The 18,328-nt window shown below is 39.6% G+C and overlaps 1 protein-coding gene across 3 annotated transcripts in view; it reads right to left on the bottom strand.

Annotated features, from left to right (window-relative positions):
* The window catches only part of TBC1D30 (TBC1 domain family member 30), an 87,908-nt gene extending 70,242 nt beyond the window's left edge, over window positions 1–17,666 (bottom strand). The window contains exons 1-2 of one of the 3 annotated variants that reach the window (XM_059080341.2): window positions 15,261–17,666; window positions 10,737–10,901 (exon numbers count right to left, since the gene is read on the bottom strand). In XM_059080341.2, coding sequence (XP_058936324.1) covers window positions 10,737–10,901; window positions 15,261–15,699 — 604 coding nt within the window. In that variant the 5' untranslated portion in view covers window positions 15,700–17,666. Of the gene's footprint in view, window positions 1–10,044; window positions 10,061–10,736; window positions 10,902–15,260 lie in introns of those variants that run through there. The other 2 variants (XM_067009688.1, XM_067009689.1) reach the window with 2 other exon arrangements.
* Window positions 17,667–18,328: the final 662 nt, after the last annotated feature.

Genomic DNA, 18,328 nt, shown 5'->3' with positions numbered 1-18,328 from the left:
GCCCTATAAGAAAGGGCCCATCCAGATGACACTCCAGTAAAGCTCAAAGTCCACAAGCTCTACCCGGCGAGCTCAGAGTTCAACTCATTCTTTCAGATTCTCACACTTATGAGCAGACAGTCAAGGATCACCGGATATCCGGGGAAAGACTTGAATTTTAACAGCATTTTGAAGGTTTCTTTCCTCCCTGGATAATCTATTTCCTCCAAATTGGTATTTTCTGCTTGTCTGTTTTAGTCTCTATCATGAATATCCTTAGAGCAATAAGAAAATAGATTGCATCTATGAAATAAGAACAGAATACCATATATATACATGGAACATTCAACTAACAACTTAAAAAAGAGGTCTCAATAACAGGAGTGGGAAATAAAGTTGCAATAATCTGAGTAAATAAAGCAAAAAAAATAAATAAATAAACAACAGATATAGAAAATAAGACAAGAATATTACAAAACTAGTCCAGACGTTCCAACAGCCAAACAATAGAATTCCAGAAAGAGGAAAAAGGAAAAAATAAAAAGAGAGAGGAAAACATCAAAAAATTAATTCACATAAATTTTTCAGAACTGAAAGACATAGTTGCCGGATCAAAAGAGCCTGTCTGGACCCAGGCATAGTGGGTGAAAACAGACCCACACCAAGCAACACGATCGTGAATTCCAAAAGACCAAGAACAAAGAAAGATCCCACAAGCTTTCAAAGAGGAAAAAACAAACAATCCAGTACAAAGGATAAGGAATCAGAAAGGCTCTAGACTTCTCTAGACCAACAATGAAAGCAAGGCAATAAAACAGGTATAGAAATGTCAATTAAAGCAAGGATATATGGGCTTCCCTGGTGGTGCAGTGGTTGAGAGCCCGCCTGCCGATGCAGGGGACACGGGCTCGTGCCCCGGTCCGCGAAGATCCCACATGCCGTGGAGCAGCTGGGCCCGTGAGCCATTGCCGCTGAGCCTGCGCGTCCGTAGCCTGTGCTCCGCAACGGGAGAGGCCACAACAGTGAGAGGCCTAAGTACCCCCCCAAAAAAATAAAATAAAATAAAATAAAGGATATAATAAAGATATTTTCATTCCTGCACAATTTCCAAAAATTTACCTCACAGGCACCCTTCCTCAAGGGGATACGGGCAATGATGTTGAAAAAGAAAGAGGGCTTCCCTGGTGGCACACTGGTTGAGAGTCCGCCTGCCGATGCAGGGGACACAGGTTCGCGCCCCGGTCCGGGAAGATCCCACATGCCCCGGAGCGGCTGGGCCCGTGAGCCATGGCAGCTCACCCTGCGTGTCCGAAGCCTGTGCTCCACAGCGGGAGAGGCCACAGCAGTGAGAGACCCGCGCACCGCAAAAAAAAAAAAAAAATCAGCAGTCAGGCTTCCCTGGTGGCACAATGGTTGGGAATCCGCCTGCCAATGCAGGGGACACGGGTTCGAGCCCTGATCCGGAAGGATCCCACGTGCCGCGGAGCAACTGAGCCCGTGTGCCATGACAGGAGAAGCCACCACAGTAAGAAGCCCGCACACCACAACGAAGACCCAACGCAGCCAAAAATAAAATAAATTTTTAAAATAAATAAATAAATAAGCAGCAGTCCACTCCTCCAGCTTAGCCGATCATTCATCAACTAGCACAAAACACAGCCCTGGCAGATGCCACAGGACGTGCCCTCTGACTCCCCCAGAAGGGGCTCCTATGAATTCTCTGAGGAACCCAACATCAGACTGTGACCCAGAAACGGTTTGGTTTACCTTTTGAGAGCTTTTCTCTAACAGAGGCAGCAACATTACCCTTTCCCTACACAACTAGGCATGGGCTTGCTACTCAGCTTTTCAAAACTATATGTTGTTTAGGAATATGTACAACAGGCAGAAAAACTATAAAGAGAAGCCAGGGAATAATTAACACAAACACAGGGGAGAAAGGAGATTTCGGCCAGGGAGGAACACACAAGGGCTTCTAATGTGCCAGTAATATTTATTATTCAATCTTCATAGGTAGATATCATACACAGATTTTGCTTATTTTTTTAATATATATACATGTATTAGAATACTCTTCTTTATGGTGATGCATTCTATAATAGATACCTTAAATAGTAAGTGAATTTCTATTTAAATCAGTGATATTGTTTTAATATTGTGGAACACTAAAGGAACCAAAAAAATTCTCAAAATTTTTATGCCTATAAATGTGAAAATTTACGTGAAGTGGGCAAATTGTAATTTACCAAAGCTGATATAAAAAGAAATAGAAAATACAAATAATCGTATAATTTTTTAAGTTGTCATAATTTAAAACCTTCCTATGAAGGAAACTTCAGGCCCAAATATTTTGCCAGTGAATTCTACCAAACGTTTATGAAAGAAATAATTCCAGTCTTATACAATCTCTTCCAAAGAATGTAAAAAGAGGGCACTCTGTAACTTCTTTAATGAGACTCCCAAAACTTGACAAGAGCATTACAAGAACAGAAAATTATAAGCTAATCTCACTCATGAACATAGCCATAAAAAAATCACAAAAATATTAGCAAACCAAATCAAGCAATGTATACATGGATGTATGTACATATACATATTTTATGTGTATATATATGTGTATATATGTGTGCATATATTATGTGTGTGTGTGTGTATATATATATATATATACCATGACCTAGGTAGGATTTTTTACAAGAATACAAAGTTGTTTTAACATTCAACAAAAATATAAAATTCAACATAATATCTCAATACAGCAATAAAGTATGTGATAAAATTCAGCATCTTAGCAAATTAGACAAGATAATTTTCTTAATTTGATAAAGGATTTCTACAGAAAACTTTCAGCAAACATTGTACTTAATGGTGAAATGATAAAAAGAAAACTTTCCTTCTGAGGTCGTACATGTGACAAAAATTCTCATCTTATTTTCATTACTTCTATTCGATTAAACCGGAGGTCCTAGCCAGTACACAAGACGAGAAAAATAAATGAAAGGATGGTAAAGAAACCCATAAAACTGACAGTATTCACAGATGATAAAGATTATGTACTTAGAAAAAACAAATGATTTTACAGATAAAGTATCAGAATCAACAAAAGAAAAAGTAAGATTACTGGATATAGTACCAATATGCAGATAACAATCATACTTCTATGTATTAGAAACAAATAGAAAATGAATTTCTTAAAAGATACCAATTTAAAATAGCATCAAGAGGGTTTCCCTGGTGGCGCAGTGGTTAAGAATCCGCCTGCCAATGTAGGAGACATGGGTTCGAGCCCTGGTCTGGGAAGATCCCACATTCCGTGGAGCAACTAAGCCCGTGTGCCACAACTAGTGAACCTGTGCGCCACAACTAGTGAAGCCTGCATGCCTACAGCCTATGCTGCACAAGAGAAGCCACGGATATGAGAAGCCCACACAAGGGAGAGTAGCCCCCACTCTCCACAACTAGAGAAAGCCTGCGCATAGCAACAAAGACCCAACGCAGCCAAAAATAAATAAATAAAATGAATAAATTCGTTTAAAAAAAATAAATTAAATAGCATCAAGAAAACTCAATTACCTAAGAATATAGTAAAAGATATGTAAGACTTCCACATAGAAAACTGTAAATTATTATTCAAATAAATTTGAATAATAATTTTAAATACCATAGTTATGGATTGGAGGACCCAACATTGTAAAGATGTCAATTCTCCCCTAAAAGCCAATAATAAGCAAAACAGTCCTGAAGAAGAACAAGGTGTAAGAATCTACACTATCAGAGAGTAAGAGTTATTACAAAGCGCAGTAATTAAGACTGTTGCACTGGCTCAAGGATAGACAAATCAAACAACAAAATAGGATAAGAGACCCCAAATAGACCCACACACATATAGAATTTTAAATAAAAATCGCATCACAGAGCAGTGGTAAAAGGATGGTCTCTGATAAACCGTGCTAAGTCAATTAGATGTCCACATGGACAAAAATGAATTTTTTTTCTGGACAAAAATGAAATTTGACTCTTTTCGCATTTCATGTGAACAAAATGAATCAATTCTAGGTGGCTCTTGATCTGAAAACAAAATAATAAAGCTTCCTGAAAATATAATGGGAGAATACAAAGCACCAGCTATAAAGGCAGGACTGGTTACCTAACCTGTGGGACCCCTTGTTCAAAAATCACTAAGGGGCTTCCCTGGTGGCGCAGTGGTTGAGAGTCTGCCTGCCAATGCAGGGCACATGGGTTTGAGCCCTGGTCTGGGAGGATCCCACATGCCGCGGAGCAACTAGGCCCTTGAGCCACAACTACTGAGCCTGCACGTCTGGAGCTTGTGCTCCGCAACAAGAGAGGCCGCGACAGTGAGAGGCCTGCGCACTGCGATGCAGAATGGCTCCCGCTTGCCGCAACTAGAGAAAGCCCTCGTGCAGAAATGAAGACCCAACACAGCCATAAATAAATAAATTTTTTAAAAAATCACTAAGAAAAGCAACAGCAGAGCATTAAACCAATTGTAGGGCCCTAATGAGAATGGGTCCCACGTGACTGCACAGATCACATGCCCGTGAAGCTGGCCCTGCAAGAGGCTAAAAGACTAGTAAATTGGACTACATAAAAACTAAGAACTCTTGTTCATCAAATGACACTCTTTGTTTTTAAACTGTTCCATCTCATTTTATTACAATCCTGTCCTTGTGTTCCAGAATGAATAGCTATTTAATACACACACCACTCCTAAAATTGATCTTAACAGCCCCATTTCTTTCTCAGTATATTAAATCAAAAGGAAAAAATCACCTGGTTTAGTACATCCCAGGAACAGCATCTTTACTAAACAACAGGAAACAAAACATGCCAGAAATCTGACCAAATACACAAAGCAGCAGGTGAGATGCCTGATAGGAAAGAATGACTCCCAATGGAATGTTCATAGATGCCCTCTAGATGACACTCTTTTTTTTTTTTTTTTTTTTTTTTGCGGTATGCGGGCCTCTCACTGTTGTGGCCTCTCCCGTTGCGGAGCACAGGCTCCGGACGCACAGGCTCAGCGGCCATGGCTCACCGGCTTAGTTGCTCCGCGGCATGTGGGATCTTCCCGGACCAGGGCACGAACCCGTGTCTCCTGCATCGGCAGGCGGATTCTCAACCACTGCGCCACCAGGGAAGCCCTAGATGACACTCTTAAGAGAGTGAAAATGCAAGCCAAAAAAGTGGGAGAAGGTATTTGCATCACATGTATCTGACAGAGACTCATATTCAGAATACATAAAGAATTCCTACAAATCTATAAGAAAAAGGAGACAATCCTTTTCTTAGGAGACAATTAGCCAGTAAACATAGGAAGAGGTGCTGAACCACATTAGTAATCAGCAAAATGAAAATGAAAATCACGCAGCCACTAAAACACTCACTAGAAGAGTTAAAATTTAAAAGACTGACAACACCAACACCAATTGTTGGCCACACCAAATCTGCCTTTTCCTGTTGGTTTTTTTCCCCCTATGGCACTTATCACCTTAACCCCTTCTACGTACATTAAAAAAAGGGTTGAGTCTTAGTAAGCATGTGACCCAACTAGGTCAAGGAAAGGAAATTATGGGACTTTCTGGAGCTACAGAAAAACATGTTCTTTTTGGTAAGTTTGCTGATTTGGAGCTGCTGTTGGCCATTTTGGTGTTGTCCAATACAGAGGAAAGCACAGCTAAGAGATGAAGTCATATTCTTAAAGATACTGTCTGAGCACCTGTATTTACCTGATTTAGCTACACCTGAAGGCACATCCTTGGACTTTTAATTAAGTAAGCCCATCAATTTCCTTTATTGCTTAAATCAGTTTGAGTTGTGTTTCTGTACTCACAACTAAAAGGAGATTCGTCACTATTACAATGTGGTGACAAAATAAAATGGAAGACTGAAATATAGTGCATTAATCATTCAAACTTATGTTTATGAATAATTTATGCCAATGGTACCAGCTTATAATAGGTTACATGAAAAAGGCAGAAAACAGAAATATTATACAGTACACTGACTTCAGAAAAACTTCATATTAAAAAACCACTTGAATAAAAATTTAAAAACATTAAGAGACTGTCTTTAGAAAATGCTTTTTCCTCTTCTTTTCACACTTCCGTATTTTCCAAAGTTTCCTTATTATTATATTTTAACACTTTTTGTTGAGATATAATTCACATACCATAAAATTCACCCTTTTAAACTGTACAATTTAGTGATTTTTAGTATATTCACAGAATTGTGCAACCATCACCACTCTCTGACAGCACATTTTCATCACCCCAGCAAGAAACCCATGCCATTAGCAGTCATTTCCTAGTCTCCCTACCCGCAAGCCCTGGCAATGACTAAGTTACTTTCTATTTCTATGGATTTGTCTATTCTGAACATTTCAAATAGAATCATAAAGTATGTGGACTTTTGTGCCTGCTTCTTTCACTTAGCATCATGTTTTCAAGGGTCATCCATGTTGTAACAGGAATTAGTAACTTCATTCCTGTTTATGGCTGAATAATATTCCATTGTATGGATGTATCACATTTGTTTATCCATTCATCCATTGACGTTGTTACCATTTTTTGGCTTTTATAAAAAAACTGCTATGAACATTCATGTACCAATTTTTGTGGGGATATACATCTCCAATTCTCTTGGGTAAATACCTAGGAGTAGATGGCTGGTTAGGTGCATTACTTTTTATAATTTTTTTAAAAACAATGAGAATTGTTTCTTAGTGGAAAATGTTGAATGTCAGTGATACCAAACTCAGAGTCACACAAATTCCTTCTTCTGACGCAGAGGACAAGGTACTACTGTAGAGAAGAGACCCATAGAAAAAGAAGAACAAAGACCACTCACTATTTGACAAAGTATCAGTCTCTACCAGGCATTTATGATACCAAGATTTAATTACATTATCAGGATGCCAGGGTGGACACATTAAAATAAAATGAGTCTATAAGCTGCCTAAAATTCCTGTACTTATAGACCAGGCTAAAATAAAGATAATACTTCCATTTACATTCACATTTTTTTCATGCTTTTCTCTTTTCACGGTTTTCCAATCACCACTAGATTGGAATCATCTAGATCAATCACTTGATCTATAACACCTTTCACAAACTCAACCAGCATAACAAACATTTACTATACCAATGCAGAAAACTGTAGAACTAGGCAATGCTGATCATTAAGATGGCCTCCCTTCTGTTTTCAGGAAAAATAGTTAAACCACAGGATAAGCAAACTACTTAAAAATCTTAACATCAGAATCAAACTCCCGGCCAAATATTCACCTTATTCTTCCCATCATCTTAATGCCTTTGGGTAGATTTTCCTGCACACCACACTACATTTGTTCCATAATCCAGCTGGCCAAGAAAAGATAAAGTATTTACTTCACATGAAAACTGTGCTAAAGCAGTATATTCTAATAAACCTGAAACTCTGTATTATATCCTTCGTATGTTAAAAGTTCTTATTGCTCCAACAGTAATCCAGTATTATAGAAGTATCAATCTAATTGCTAAGAAAAAGCAGACCCTTCTTATGTTTGCGGTACAAAGAGTGAAGTTTTGAGATACCTATCTTCAAATTCCTTCTCAACCACTAGGTAAATTACCTAAACTTTCTGAATCTCAATTTCCCAATAAAATGTGCCTAAAGACAATATACTTTTGGAAGTGCTATGAGAGATAAAACCAACACTTTCGCATAAAGCACATACTTAGTGAATAGTAGCTGCTGATACTATTCTTATGATTAATTTTAAGATTAATACTGAAGTGGTTATACTATGGTTACCCTTAGATAAATGGTAAAATTTAGGGAAAAAATCTGCTGTTCTATAAGGCAAATATTGATCCTGCTCTTATTCTCACCCGTTTGAAAATAAAGGGATTCTACCATAAGGCTTGGTGTAGAAAATCAAAAAGACTAAGCAGTTACATCTCACCTGTGTTAGAAATAAAAGTGATCTAGTCATTTTGGTTCATAATCCACTTTCTGAATCATCATCCACTTATGAGTCTTATTTCAAAATTAATATATCCCCTTCATGTATCAACAGGAAATAATCCATTTTAATAAAAGATTAAAATTGTTTAATTCTATAATATGACCCTGTTTTTGTAAAACTAACAACAATAAAAATATTTCATGTACATGTAAAAAAAATTGTTTAATTCTACAGCATGTTATAAAAGGGGAAAAGTTCCTTATAGAAAGAATCATAAGCACTGAATCCATATGGAGGGGAAAATATGGGTTATCTGACTTTTGCACATTAAATGCAAACAATTCAACATGTATGCTGTATTTCAACGCATCACTGACAGTCACTACTAAACTGAAAGTTCAGTGACTAATCTAATTAAACATATTTGTTATTAGTTGACTTTGAGGAAAGAGGACAAGTGGGTAAGTACTGGAATCAGGCATTTAGTCACTAAACATCTAACCTCTGGGGCTTCTCTAATGGTGCAGTGGTTAAGAATCCACCTGCTAATGCAGGGGACACGGGTTCGAGCCCTGGTCCGGGAAGGTCTCACATGCCGTGGAGCAACTAAGCCCGTGTGCCACAACTACTGAACCTGCATGCTAGAGCCCGCGAGCCACAACTACTGAGCCCACGTGCCACAACGGCTGAAGCCCACGCACCTAGAGCCCATGCTCTGCAACAAGAGAAGCTACAGCAATGAGAAGCCCGTGCACTGCATCAAAGAGTAGCCCCCTCTCGCCACAACTACAGAAAGCCCACAGGCAGCAACAAAGACCCAATGCAGCCGAAAAATAATTAATTAATTTTTTTAAAAATCTAACCTCTGGAGTTCTCAAATGGATAAATAACCATTTAGTCAAATTTCTAACAATGTCTACATCATAATACTTTATCATATGATGAGAATGATAATTCTAATACACTGTTATTTCTTAATTCAATAACAAAAAAATTCTGTTCCATTTAATAGAGTCTTATTACCCAGGTGAGAACTGAAATCCAAGGAAAAGAGCCATTAACCCCATATTCTCTGACCTGCAAAACTCTGGACTTAAAGAGACAAAAATCTAAAACACATAGGAATGCTGCACCCACAAATCCACAAATTAAATCGGGGGCGTGTGGACACATTTTTCTAAAAAGACATAAAAGCCTGTCCTTTCATCAGTCAAGCAAAGTGAAATTCTAAATGATTATCAGTCTCTGGTAATTACCAGCCTGTGATCCTGTGCTAGCCTGACATTCCTCTCTGTTTCCTGACACTGGCTCCAATGCCCGCCACCCTTATACTTTCCCACACATCCAAATCCATGCATTTACCACTTTGTGCTTTTAACTTCTGGTACAATCATTAATAATGGGAAGATGAAAACACAGCTGAAAAGAGAAAAATCAAAACTTTTCAAAATAAAAAGGGAAAATAATACCATTTTTAGTGGACACTAGTGAATCAACCAGAATCCATGGAAAAATATCAAATACTTATAACACATGACAACTTTTTGTATACATACACATATATAGATATACATGTATATCTATATATGTACATGTATATCTATATATCTCTACCCTCTTTCTCTACCTATTTCAGACAAGTGTCTGGCTCTGGGGAAAACCCTATTCAAAACCAGTCTACTCAATTATATTCCTGCTTCTTGTATGAACTATTACATCATTATAACAATAAAGAAGTATTACGTTTAATACACTTTAGGTTGAAACCTTCCTCAGTAAACAGCATAATAATAATTTGGGGATAACAGTGATATAATAAAAGGAGAGGAAGAAAACAGTATTTTCTTTTAATAACAAACATAAGAATGGAATTTAAGTCATTAATTTTATTATCTGAAGCTAATCAAGCCCTAAAAATTGTTTTATGAAAACATACTCATCTTCGTTTGGAATTAAAAAAAAAAAAACTCTAGGAAGTATCACTTTACATACAAAATGTGACAGGGTAAAGGAAAAAGAAGAGGCAACTTTCACATGCACCTAAAAAGCTGCCACGGGCATTCTGTCAAAACACATTATCATGCCTCTGTTTACCATACCTGAACGTACTGTTCTGCCACGCTGCATGTTAATAAAAAATAAAAAACAAAAATAGGGAAACATTAGCAGAATAAAACATAAAACTCTTGCATGGAGAATTAAAAAATCAATTCACAAGCTTTTATATCCAGTATCTAACATGGATTAGTAAGTTAATATTTTGTTTTTAACTCCGTTAATAAACCATGCATCTGTTACTTATGAATGGATTACCCACGAGACAGGTTTAATTTGTTAAAATATTTTGTCCTTTTCGGATTTCAAAGCAAGTTGTAAGATCCTGTTCCAAGAGTCTCCTTTTAAATCAATTGTTTAATTCACTTATTAGAGCAACACAACCTAAGAAAGTAGAGACATGCCTTTTAGGTTGTGTCTCTTTGCTGCTGTTTTAAAAATAAAGATTTTAGTCATTATGTAGCATCAGGCAAAAATAACCATTGTCAAAGTGAAGTGCTACCTCAAATCTAGAGTAATTAAACTAACTACATTGTAACATCAGACATGTAATATACATTTTAACTGAAAAATATAGGAAGCTGTCTGAGTTGTTCATCATTCTTAGTTCTGAAGGTATAGACTTCCATTTAAAACTTCTCAATACATATATTCAAAAGCATAATGACTACTGATGTGGCTTCACTAACAGTCCGGTCCCACGTGGCAAAAGGGCTTACCCCAATCCAGCACTTACTTCTCTTCTGAGACACAGCCTGCAGGCACGCTGTCACAACATCGCAGTTCCTCTGCACTTTGTGCACAAGCCTATCTTTCTGCTTCAGCTGCCGAAGTAATTTCGCAGATTGAATGCCAATCCTGTACTTCAGCTCTCGAAGGATCATCTTCAGTTCATTTGTGTCTATCAGTAAAGAAAAAGGAAAATATAACAATAAATACCCTGAGAGGAATACAAATTCCATGTGATACCAATCATGAGATAAATCTCTGGAACATCCATTTAAACCAAGTAATCCTGGATTCTCACCCAGGATTACATGTAAACATTCAGCTAAAAGATTCTGATGAAATAAGTCACTCATCTATTAATATTTCTTGCCCTGTCCATGAAAAGACTGTAAGATAATTTTATTCTTGAGGCTACTTGTAACATGTAAGCAAAGACTCTTATGACATCCAGCTCTGGTTTCAAATTTATGTTTCATTGCCTTAAAATTGGCATGTATTTTTTCTATCATTAAAGTGCTCAGATGGTAAGCTTACAAGAAAAGAATCTTTAGTCTGTTAAATCAATGATAAGTCTAACAGCTGATAACAAATGTTTTTTAAAAGCACTCACTTTTGTAAATGATCAAAGTAAGTAATATTACCACATTTTCTAATATAGATAAATGTAGTGATAATGGTTTTGTTTTAAATATACAGTCTTCCCATAGCTTGACATTGAGTACAACATTTCATCTTCAAAATATGGTAGAAAATATATCCTTCAAATAGATAAAAGACAGTTCGCATCTATAAAACTAATATTCTCAACAGCAGTTTTTCTACAAATGAAAAAAGACTTGGGAATCAGAAGTGACCACAACATTTATATGAATAATCACTACAATTTGGGAGTTTCGTTTGTCATACTGCATATTAGTATGACTAATGTCGTACTTCATTAGTCACCATACTGTGACCTGCCAGGCAGGCAAAGCCTTCCACTTGGCATGGCACAGGCTAGGCCCTCATTAGAGGTTCTGTGTGGGGTTTGGATCTACTCATTTTGAAAGGGATTTGGAGAAACTAGAGAGGATCAGAAGAGAACAAAAGAAGTGTGCAAAAGTAAGAAAAACATTCCAGAGATCACAGGAAGTGAACTGTCAGGGTCTGTGTCAGAGAAGTAGGTGAGGGTTGCTTTAACAGCTGTCATAATGGATTGACCTCATTATGGAAAATGCATTTGACCTTGAGTAAAATAGAATTGCCTTTGGATCAATCCACTTATCTGTGTGATCTCAGGCAAGGCAGTGCTCCAAGTCTCAAATTCTACAAGATTATTCTGAAAAACAAATGTGAATAGCCTTTATAAACATTAATATAAAGAGCACTCAAGAACAAGGGATTACTGTGAAGAAGAAAACAACAGCCAGCTATTTCTCTCACCTTGAGTTCAAATGTGGTGAGATATAATGAGAAGAACACTTAGGTTAATTGAAAACATTTGGGTTCTGAGGATGATTAAATGGGGAATCGAGCAACAAGAAGACACCAGAGACTCTTCAATCCCAGATTCCTTCAAATAGAGCAAATTCGAATGTTTAAAGTTTTTCCCTCTATTAACAGAAACAAAAGAGATAGGGATATCATCATCTTATATTCAAATTACACTTTCCTTCCACAAAGAGTCATTTTCGGTGACTCTTCAGATACCTAGAGCTCTATGATTTTCTGAATGATATGTACTGTCCAATGTAGGAAAAATCTTCAGAGTTGAACTTGAAAATGTCTTTTACAGCAACATCTGCTGGTATATAAATATCTGGAAGACAGAAATAAGGTCTCCTTTATCTTTATTATGTCCCACAGCATCAGCCATAGCTCCTAACACAGTGTTCAATAAATGACGAAAAATGAGATCATCAACTGACAAACTGAACAATTTCCTCTTTAAGGAATTCCAGTGTATATAATAATAAAAACAATATCTAACATTTATTGAGCACTTCACACCCATTAACTTACATAACTCTCACTACAGCCCTATGAAGTAGTAGCATTTTCTTTTACTGAAGTATAGCTGATTTACAATATTGTATTGTAATTGTAATACAATATTGTATTAGTTTCAGGCATACAGCAAAGTGGTTCAGTTATATATATTTTTAGATTCTTTTCCATTATAGGTTATTACAAGATACTGAATATAGTTCCCTGTGCTATAGAGTAAATCCTTGCTGTTTATCTATTTTATATATAGTAGTGCATATCTGTTAATCTCACACTCTTAATTTATACCTCCCCACCGCCTTTCCCCTTTGGTAACCATCAGTTTGTTTACTGTGTGTGAGTGCTGTTTTGTAAATAAATTTATTTGTATTATTTTTTAGATTCCACATATAAGTGATATAATATTTTTTTTCTCTGCCTGACTATGAAGTCGTAGTATTAATTATTATCCCTATTTGTAGGTGAGGGAAGTGAGACTCAGAGAGGTTAAAGAGCTTGCCCAAGGTCACACAATTAGTAAGTAACAGTGACAGGATATTAACTCAAGCTTTCTGACTCCAAAGTTCACGCCCTTAATGACAACAGTGAAAAGAGCGCCTAGATTTCCTGAGAAACCATTTTGGTGCCTCACGAAAATAAACAACCCACGCATGTTAAATATCTAAATAGGTGCTACAACAAAATCCCTATCAGAGGGAAGAGCGAATTAATACACAGGTTACCTACATTGTAGAGAGTCTTAACCACATATTATGTTAGGAGGGATATTTTTTTGACCCTGAAAACAATCAAGTAACCTAATAAGCTGTAAAATTATTTAAGTAGACAGCTGTTTCCATTACCTGATTCTTTATTTTTAGTACTCTAATGATGTTTATCGATGAAGGAAAAGGGATATATGTGTGTGTTTGTGTGTGTAGGACTATCATAATATGGCATCATGTACATCCTAGTAGGGTCGACTACAAGGAAAGAAGAGATTAGCAGATCGCTAACCATGCAGAAAGACTGAGACTTGGGCAAAACTCACTCTTACAGGTCTTATGAATGATTAGTAAGTAGAGTGGTCACTTATTTGAAATCTGTATTTCCAAAGCTGTACTGTGACATCTTCCTTAAACTTTAGCTTGCCAAATTTCCTCTTCCAAAAGGAAATCACTAATCCACAAAATTCTCTCCACAATGATAAGTAAGTAACTTTGTAAAAAACAGAAAGCCAAATCATAAGTCTTCAAAATTGATTCTGTTGGATTCTGAAAGAACTATTGCCCTGCAGAACTCTTGGCATAAACACTCTGAGAACAGCCAAATAATTGTATAAAATTAAACAGCACAACTCCAGCTTAAGTCCCAGGCGGGGGTGGGGGGGGAGCCATTTGTAACAATCAGCTGGGAAAAAAATCCTCACCAGGAAGCCAAAAGAGGAAGCTGAAAGCTGTTTACACAGATTTCAGAAAGCAGGGAAATTTATTCCTTTTCTAGTTAGGTTCCGCCCCCCGACCCCACCCCATCCCCGCACCAGCTGGACTGACTTTACAAATAGGAGACAGGAGACCCATCCATAGTATTCTTGTTCCTCCCTTTCCTGGTAATTTAGCACAAGGACATTAACTCAAGAAATGTTATGGTGGCTTAGCATGTTTTTCCACACCTCACTTCATTTTGTAAATTGAGGTCTTGATATATCTATACAAAAAGACAACTGTAATAACTGTGTCAGTGCCTGAAAGGAAATCTATTATGAACAGTTGAGGGAAAAAAAAATCTTAATTAGGACACTAGCATCAGAGTCTGATAACAAAAGAAACCAAATTAGCCTCTCCCCCCAAAAGCCAAGGCCATCTTGGGATCGACCTCTCCAACTGAAGGTACCGGCAGTTAAATGCTGTGATAATGACAACGCCCTAGGGCCCTCCACTAATCCTCCACCCAAGGGGGGAAAAATATCCACCTAGTGAGCTTCTTGAAACCAGACGTTCTGAGAAATGGATTTCACACGTTCTGCTTAGAAACTGCATTACTGAATTATTCTGCCTCACTAAACACTCTCCCAGTGTGGCCAAGGAAAGCGGATTTAAAATAAAATTTTTTAAAAGTGGATTTTTTTTCTTTTTAAACCAGCCCCAAGAGTCGCCTCTATTCTCTCCCACGGCCCTCTAGGTAACTTCAGATAGACAAATCGGAAACTCCAAACCTGTCTTAACAGCTGTTCTGGTGAAATTAGAACCTGGACTGCCTCTCCCCTTGGGCCTCCACAAACACAAGGAGAATGGGGGACGGGGGGAAGGGGGAGACCGTTGGTACCATTCCGATAACTGATGCTTCACTCGACAACTCGAGAAGGGATGGGGGGACAATAAGAACTTAGTCATGAATCCGTGACACTGTGGCCAGCCGCGCCAGGTCAAAGGAGACGTCCTAAACTTAACATCTGGGCGCACGGCCCATCAGCACAGGGGCGCGCTGGTGAGCCGGAGAGCGCGGACTGTCCCAGCGGGGGCGCGGCTCCGGGAAGCTCCCGGGAACCCTCTCCCCCGGCCCTCACCTTTCTGCCACAGGTACTGCATCTGGTGCCGCTGGCTCGGCCGCTCCCGCAGCTCCTGCAGCACACGGGAGTCTCCGGCGCCGCCGCGGCCGCCCAGGAACACGTCGGAGCCCGAGGCCTCCGTGGAGCTGTCGAGGCTGTCTCGGCGCCGCTGGCGGCCCCCGGGCCCGCGGCCCCCGCTGGCCGTCTCCTCCTCCTCCGTGCAGCTGTACAGCTCTGTGAGCAACCCGCTCACCAGGGACGCCGTGCAGCTGCCCCGAGGCTCGGCGGGCTCCGGGTCCTCCTCGCCTTCCCAGGAGTCCCGGGAGCACCGCGCTCGCTCCACCGGCGGCGCCCCTGGCAGGTTTACAACCAGGGGCGCTCTGGGCCCCGCGTCCTCCGGCCTCACCTCAGGCTGCGGGAGCCCCGTCCGGCCCCCGCCGGCGGGCAGGACCTCCATGGCTCCCGCCGATCCTCCCGCCGTTCCTCCCGCCGTTCCTCCCGCGGCGCCACGCCGCGCCGGCCAGTTCCGGGAGGAGGCGCGGCCTCGGCCCCGCTGGGGGCGTCCTGGGCCGGGCGCAGCGCCAGCGGCCTCCGGATCCCCCAAGCGCCCGACCTCCGCCCGGGTCTGTACGCGCGTGGCCGCCCCTCGGCCCCGGGCGTGGAGGATAGGGCGGCGGCTACGTCGCCCGATACCTGGGGACACCTGCAGCAGGTGAGGCCAGCCTACGCCCGGGAGCGATCTCTGAAGAGCGTCCAGGATCAGGATGTGGCCAGAACGAATCAGGATGAAGCCTTTAGCCCGGAGGGGGAAGGGCGCTCTGGCTGCTTCCACCTTCACTTTTATGAACGTGATTAACCCAAAAAGAGGGCAGCTCTAGCATCCTATTCAGCCACCAGCTCGAAATAGTGCCCCGCAGAGTTCTAAGCGCCCATCAATAGGCCGAGGCCGGGAGCTCCCTCCTTCACCTACTCCGGGCACAATGCCCAGCCCTTATCACCTTCCCACCTGATCTGGGTGCCTTTAAAGGCTTTCTTAGTTTAGTTTCTGACAATAACTTTTCTGAAGACCTGGCATATGCTTGAGATTTAATAACGCTGTGAACTTTTTTCCTTCGGTGAAAGATCAAGTACTGGATTAAAATCAACTAATGCCCTGGCACAAGACCTAACAGAGAATGAGGATTTAATACGTGTCATGAGAAGGCAAAACTAATAAATTGATGCAGCTGATTCTATCAGTAAAATCAAAAGTTTACCTGATATCCTAAGAGATGTATCTTTACCTTGCACCTCAATGGAAGAAATGGGTGCCCCTCCACTGTAGATATTTTTGTGAATTTAGTAATAATTGTCAATGTTTTTGAGCACTTTTTGTGTGCCAGGCACTGTTCTTTGCATGAGTTATCCCATTTAATTTTCACTTCAACCCTATAAAGCGGTAAGCACTATTTTTTTATTGAGGCATAACTGACCTATAACATTATATTAGTGTCAGGAGTACAACGTAATGATTCGATATTTGTATATGTTGCAAAATGATCACCACAATATGTCTAGCTCACATATATTACCATATAGTTGCAAAAGTAAGTAGTATTTTTTCCTCACTTTTCAGATGAGGGGGCTGAAGCACAGAGAGGCTGAATAACTGACAATTCACAAAGAATAAAGTGAACTTTCCTTAAAGCTTAGTGTCTGGCTTTCAGTACGGGTGCGTATATATTTGTCTATCTCCTAATGCTATTAAATACTTGCCATATTTTTTAAAAGAACAGCAAAGCACCTAGTGAACAATGGTGGTATTTTATGTTTGTTCAACTCACTTTTTACTTTACAAGGCACTTTCATAATAGAGCCTGTAGAAACCTGGTGTCCCTTGGCATCACCACCAAAATACATGCAAACATAGAGTGAGTGCAATAGGACCCTTTTAGAAACTGGAGTTACTATAAGGGAAGCAGAAGTTTTATAACTTTTCCTTTATGTATCCAGAATTTAAAATTATACTAGAAATAGTATTTGATGGTTTTGTAACTGTGTTAACTACTACTGTATCAATTTAACTTTAAAATGTATGCAGTAGAAGGAATGGAATTATTTATTTTATTGTTGTTTTGGTTTTCGAGGTTTGGGTTTTTTTTTTTTTTCTGTTGTCTCCAGCATTGAATACAGTCCTGAAATCCTTCCTTCAGATGTCAAACTTTGCAACAAGCAGGACTTAAACAAAGGGAAATGCTGAAATTGGATCTCTTTTCTTAGTTGACTTCCCAGCCCTTTCTCTCTATCTCCAGTAAGAGATGTGATAACTACTAGTCTTCAGCACAATTCACATCTGGGGTATCACTATCAGGACCTATAAAGAAACTCAAAATGAACTGAAGTGGATGGTGAAAGAGGCCAGGAAAAACAGTAGGTCATTGACAGTCAACATTTCTAAATTAATCAAACTCCAGAATCATCTCCTGTTACCCATCATTACCAAATCACCTGAGGAAAGAAAATTGGCAAAATAAAAACTAACAAGGAGATCAGATTCAAGGTCCTTTGCCCTTGTTGGAATGATCTTGGCCCAGATATCCACGTGACTCTTCTCTCACCAGCTGAGGTCTCTGTTTAAATGTCATCTTCAGGGCTTCCCTGGTGGCGCAGTGGTTAAGAATCCACCTGCCAGTGTAGGGGACGTGGGTTCGAGTCCTGGTCTGGGAAGATCCCACGTGCCGTGGAGCAACTAAGCCCATGTGCCACAACTACTGAGCCTGTGCTCTACAACAAGAGAAGCCACTGCAATGAGAAGCCCAAGCACTGCAATGAAGAGTAGCCCTCCTTGCTGCAACTAGAGAAAGCCCGCGCGCAGCAACAAAGACCCAACTCAGCCAATAAATAAATAAATTTTTAAAAAATAAAATGTCATCTTCTTAGTGGATCCTTTCTAACCCCCCTATTTAAAATTGCAGCTCCCTAACCCCCAGTATTCCCTTCCTCCCCCTCCTTGTTCTCTTTTCTTCCATAACACTCACCACCTTCCAACATATTATACCATCTATGGATTTATTTTATTCTCTGTCTTCTGCCACTAAAATATAAGC

This window comes from Kogia breviceps, chromosome 12 (assembly GCF_026419965.1).
Source record: "Kogia breviceps isolate mKogBre1 chromosome 12, mKogBre1 haplotype 1, whole genome shotgun sequence".
NCBI classification, from domain to species: Eukaryota; Metazoa; Chordata; class Mammalia; order Artiodactyla; family Physeteridae; genus Kogia; species Kogia breviceps.
The sequence above is the reverse complement of the archived record's forward strand: the minus strand, read 5'-3'. Positions and strand labels throughout refer to the sequence as shown.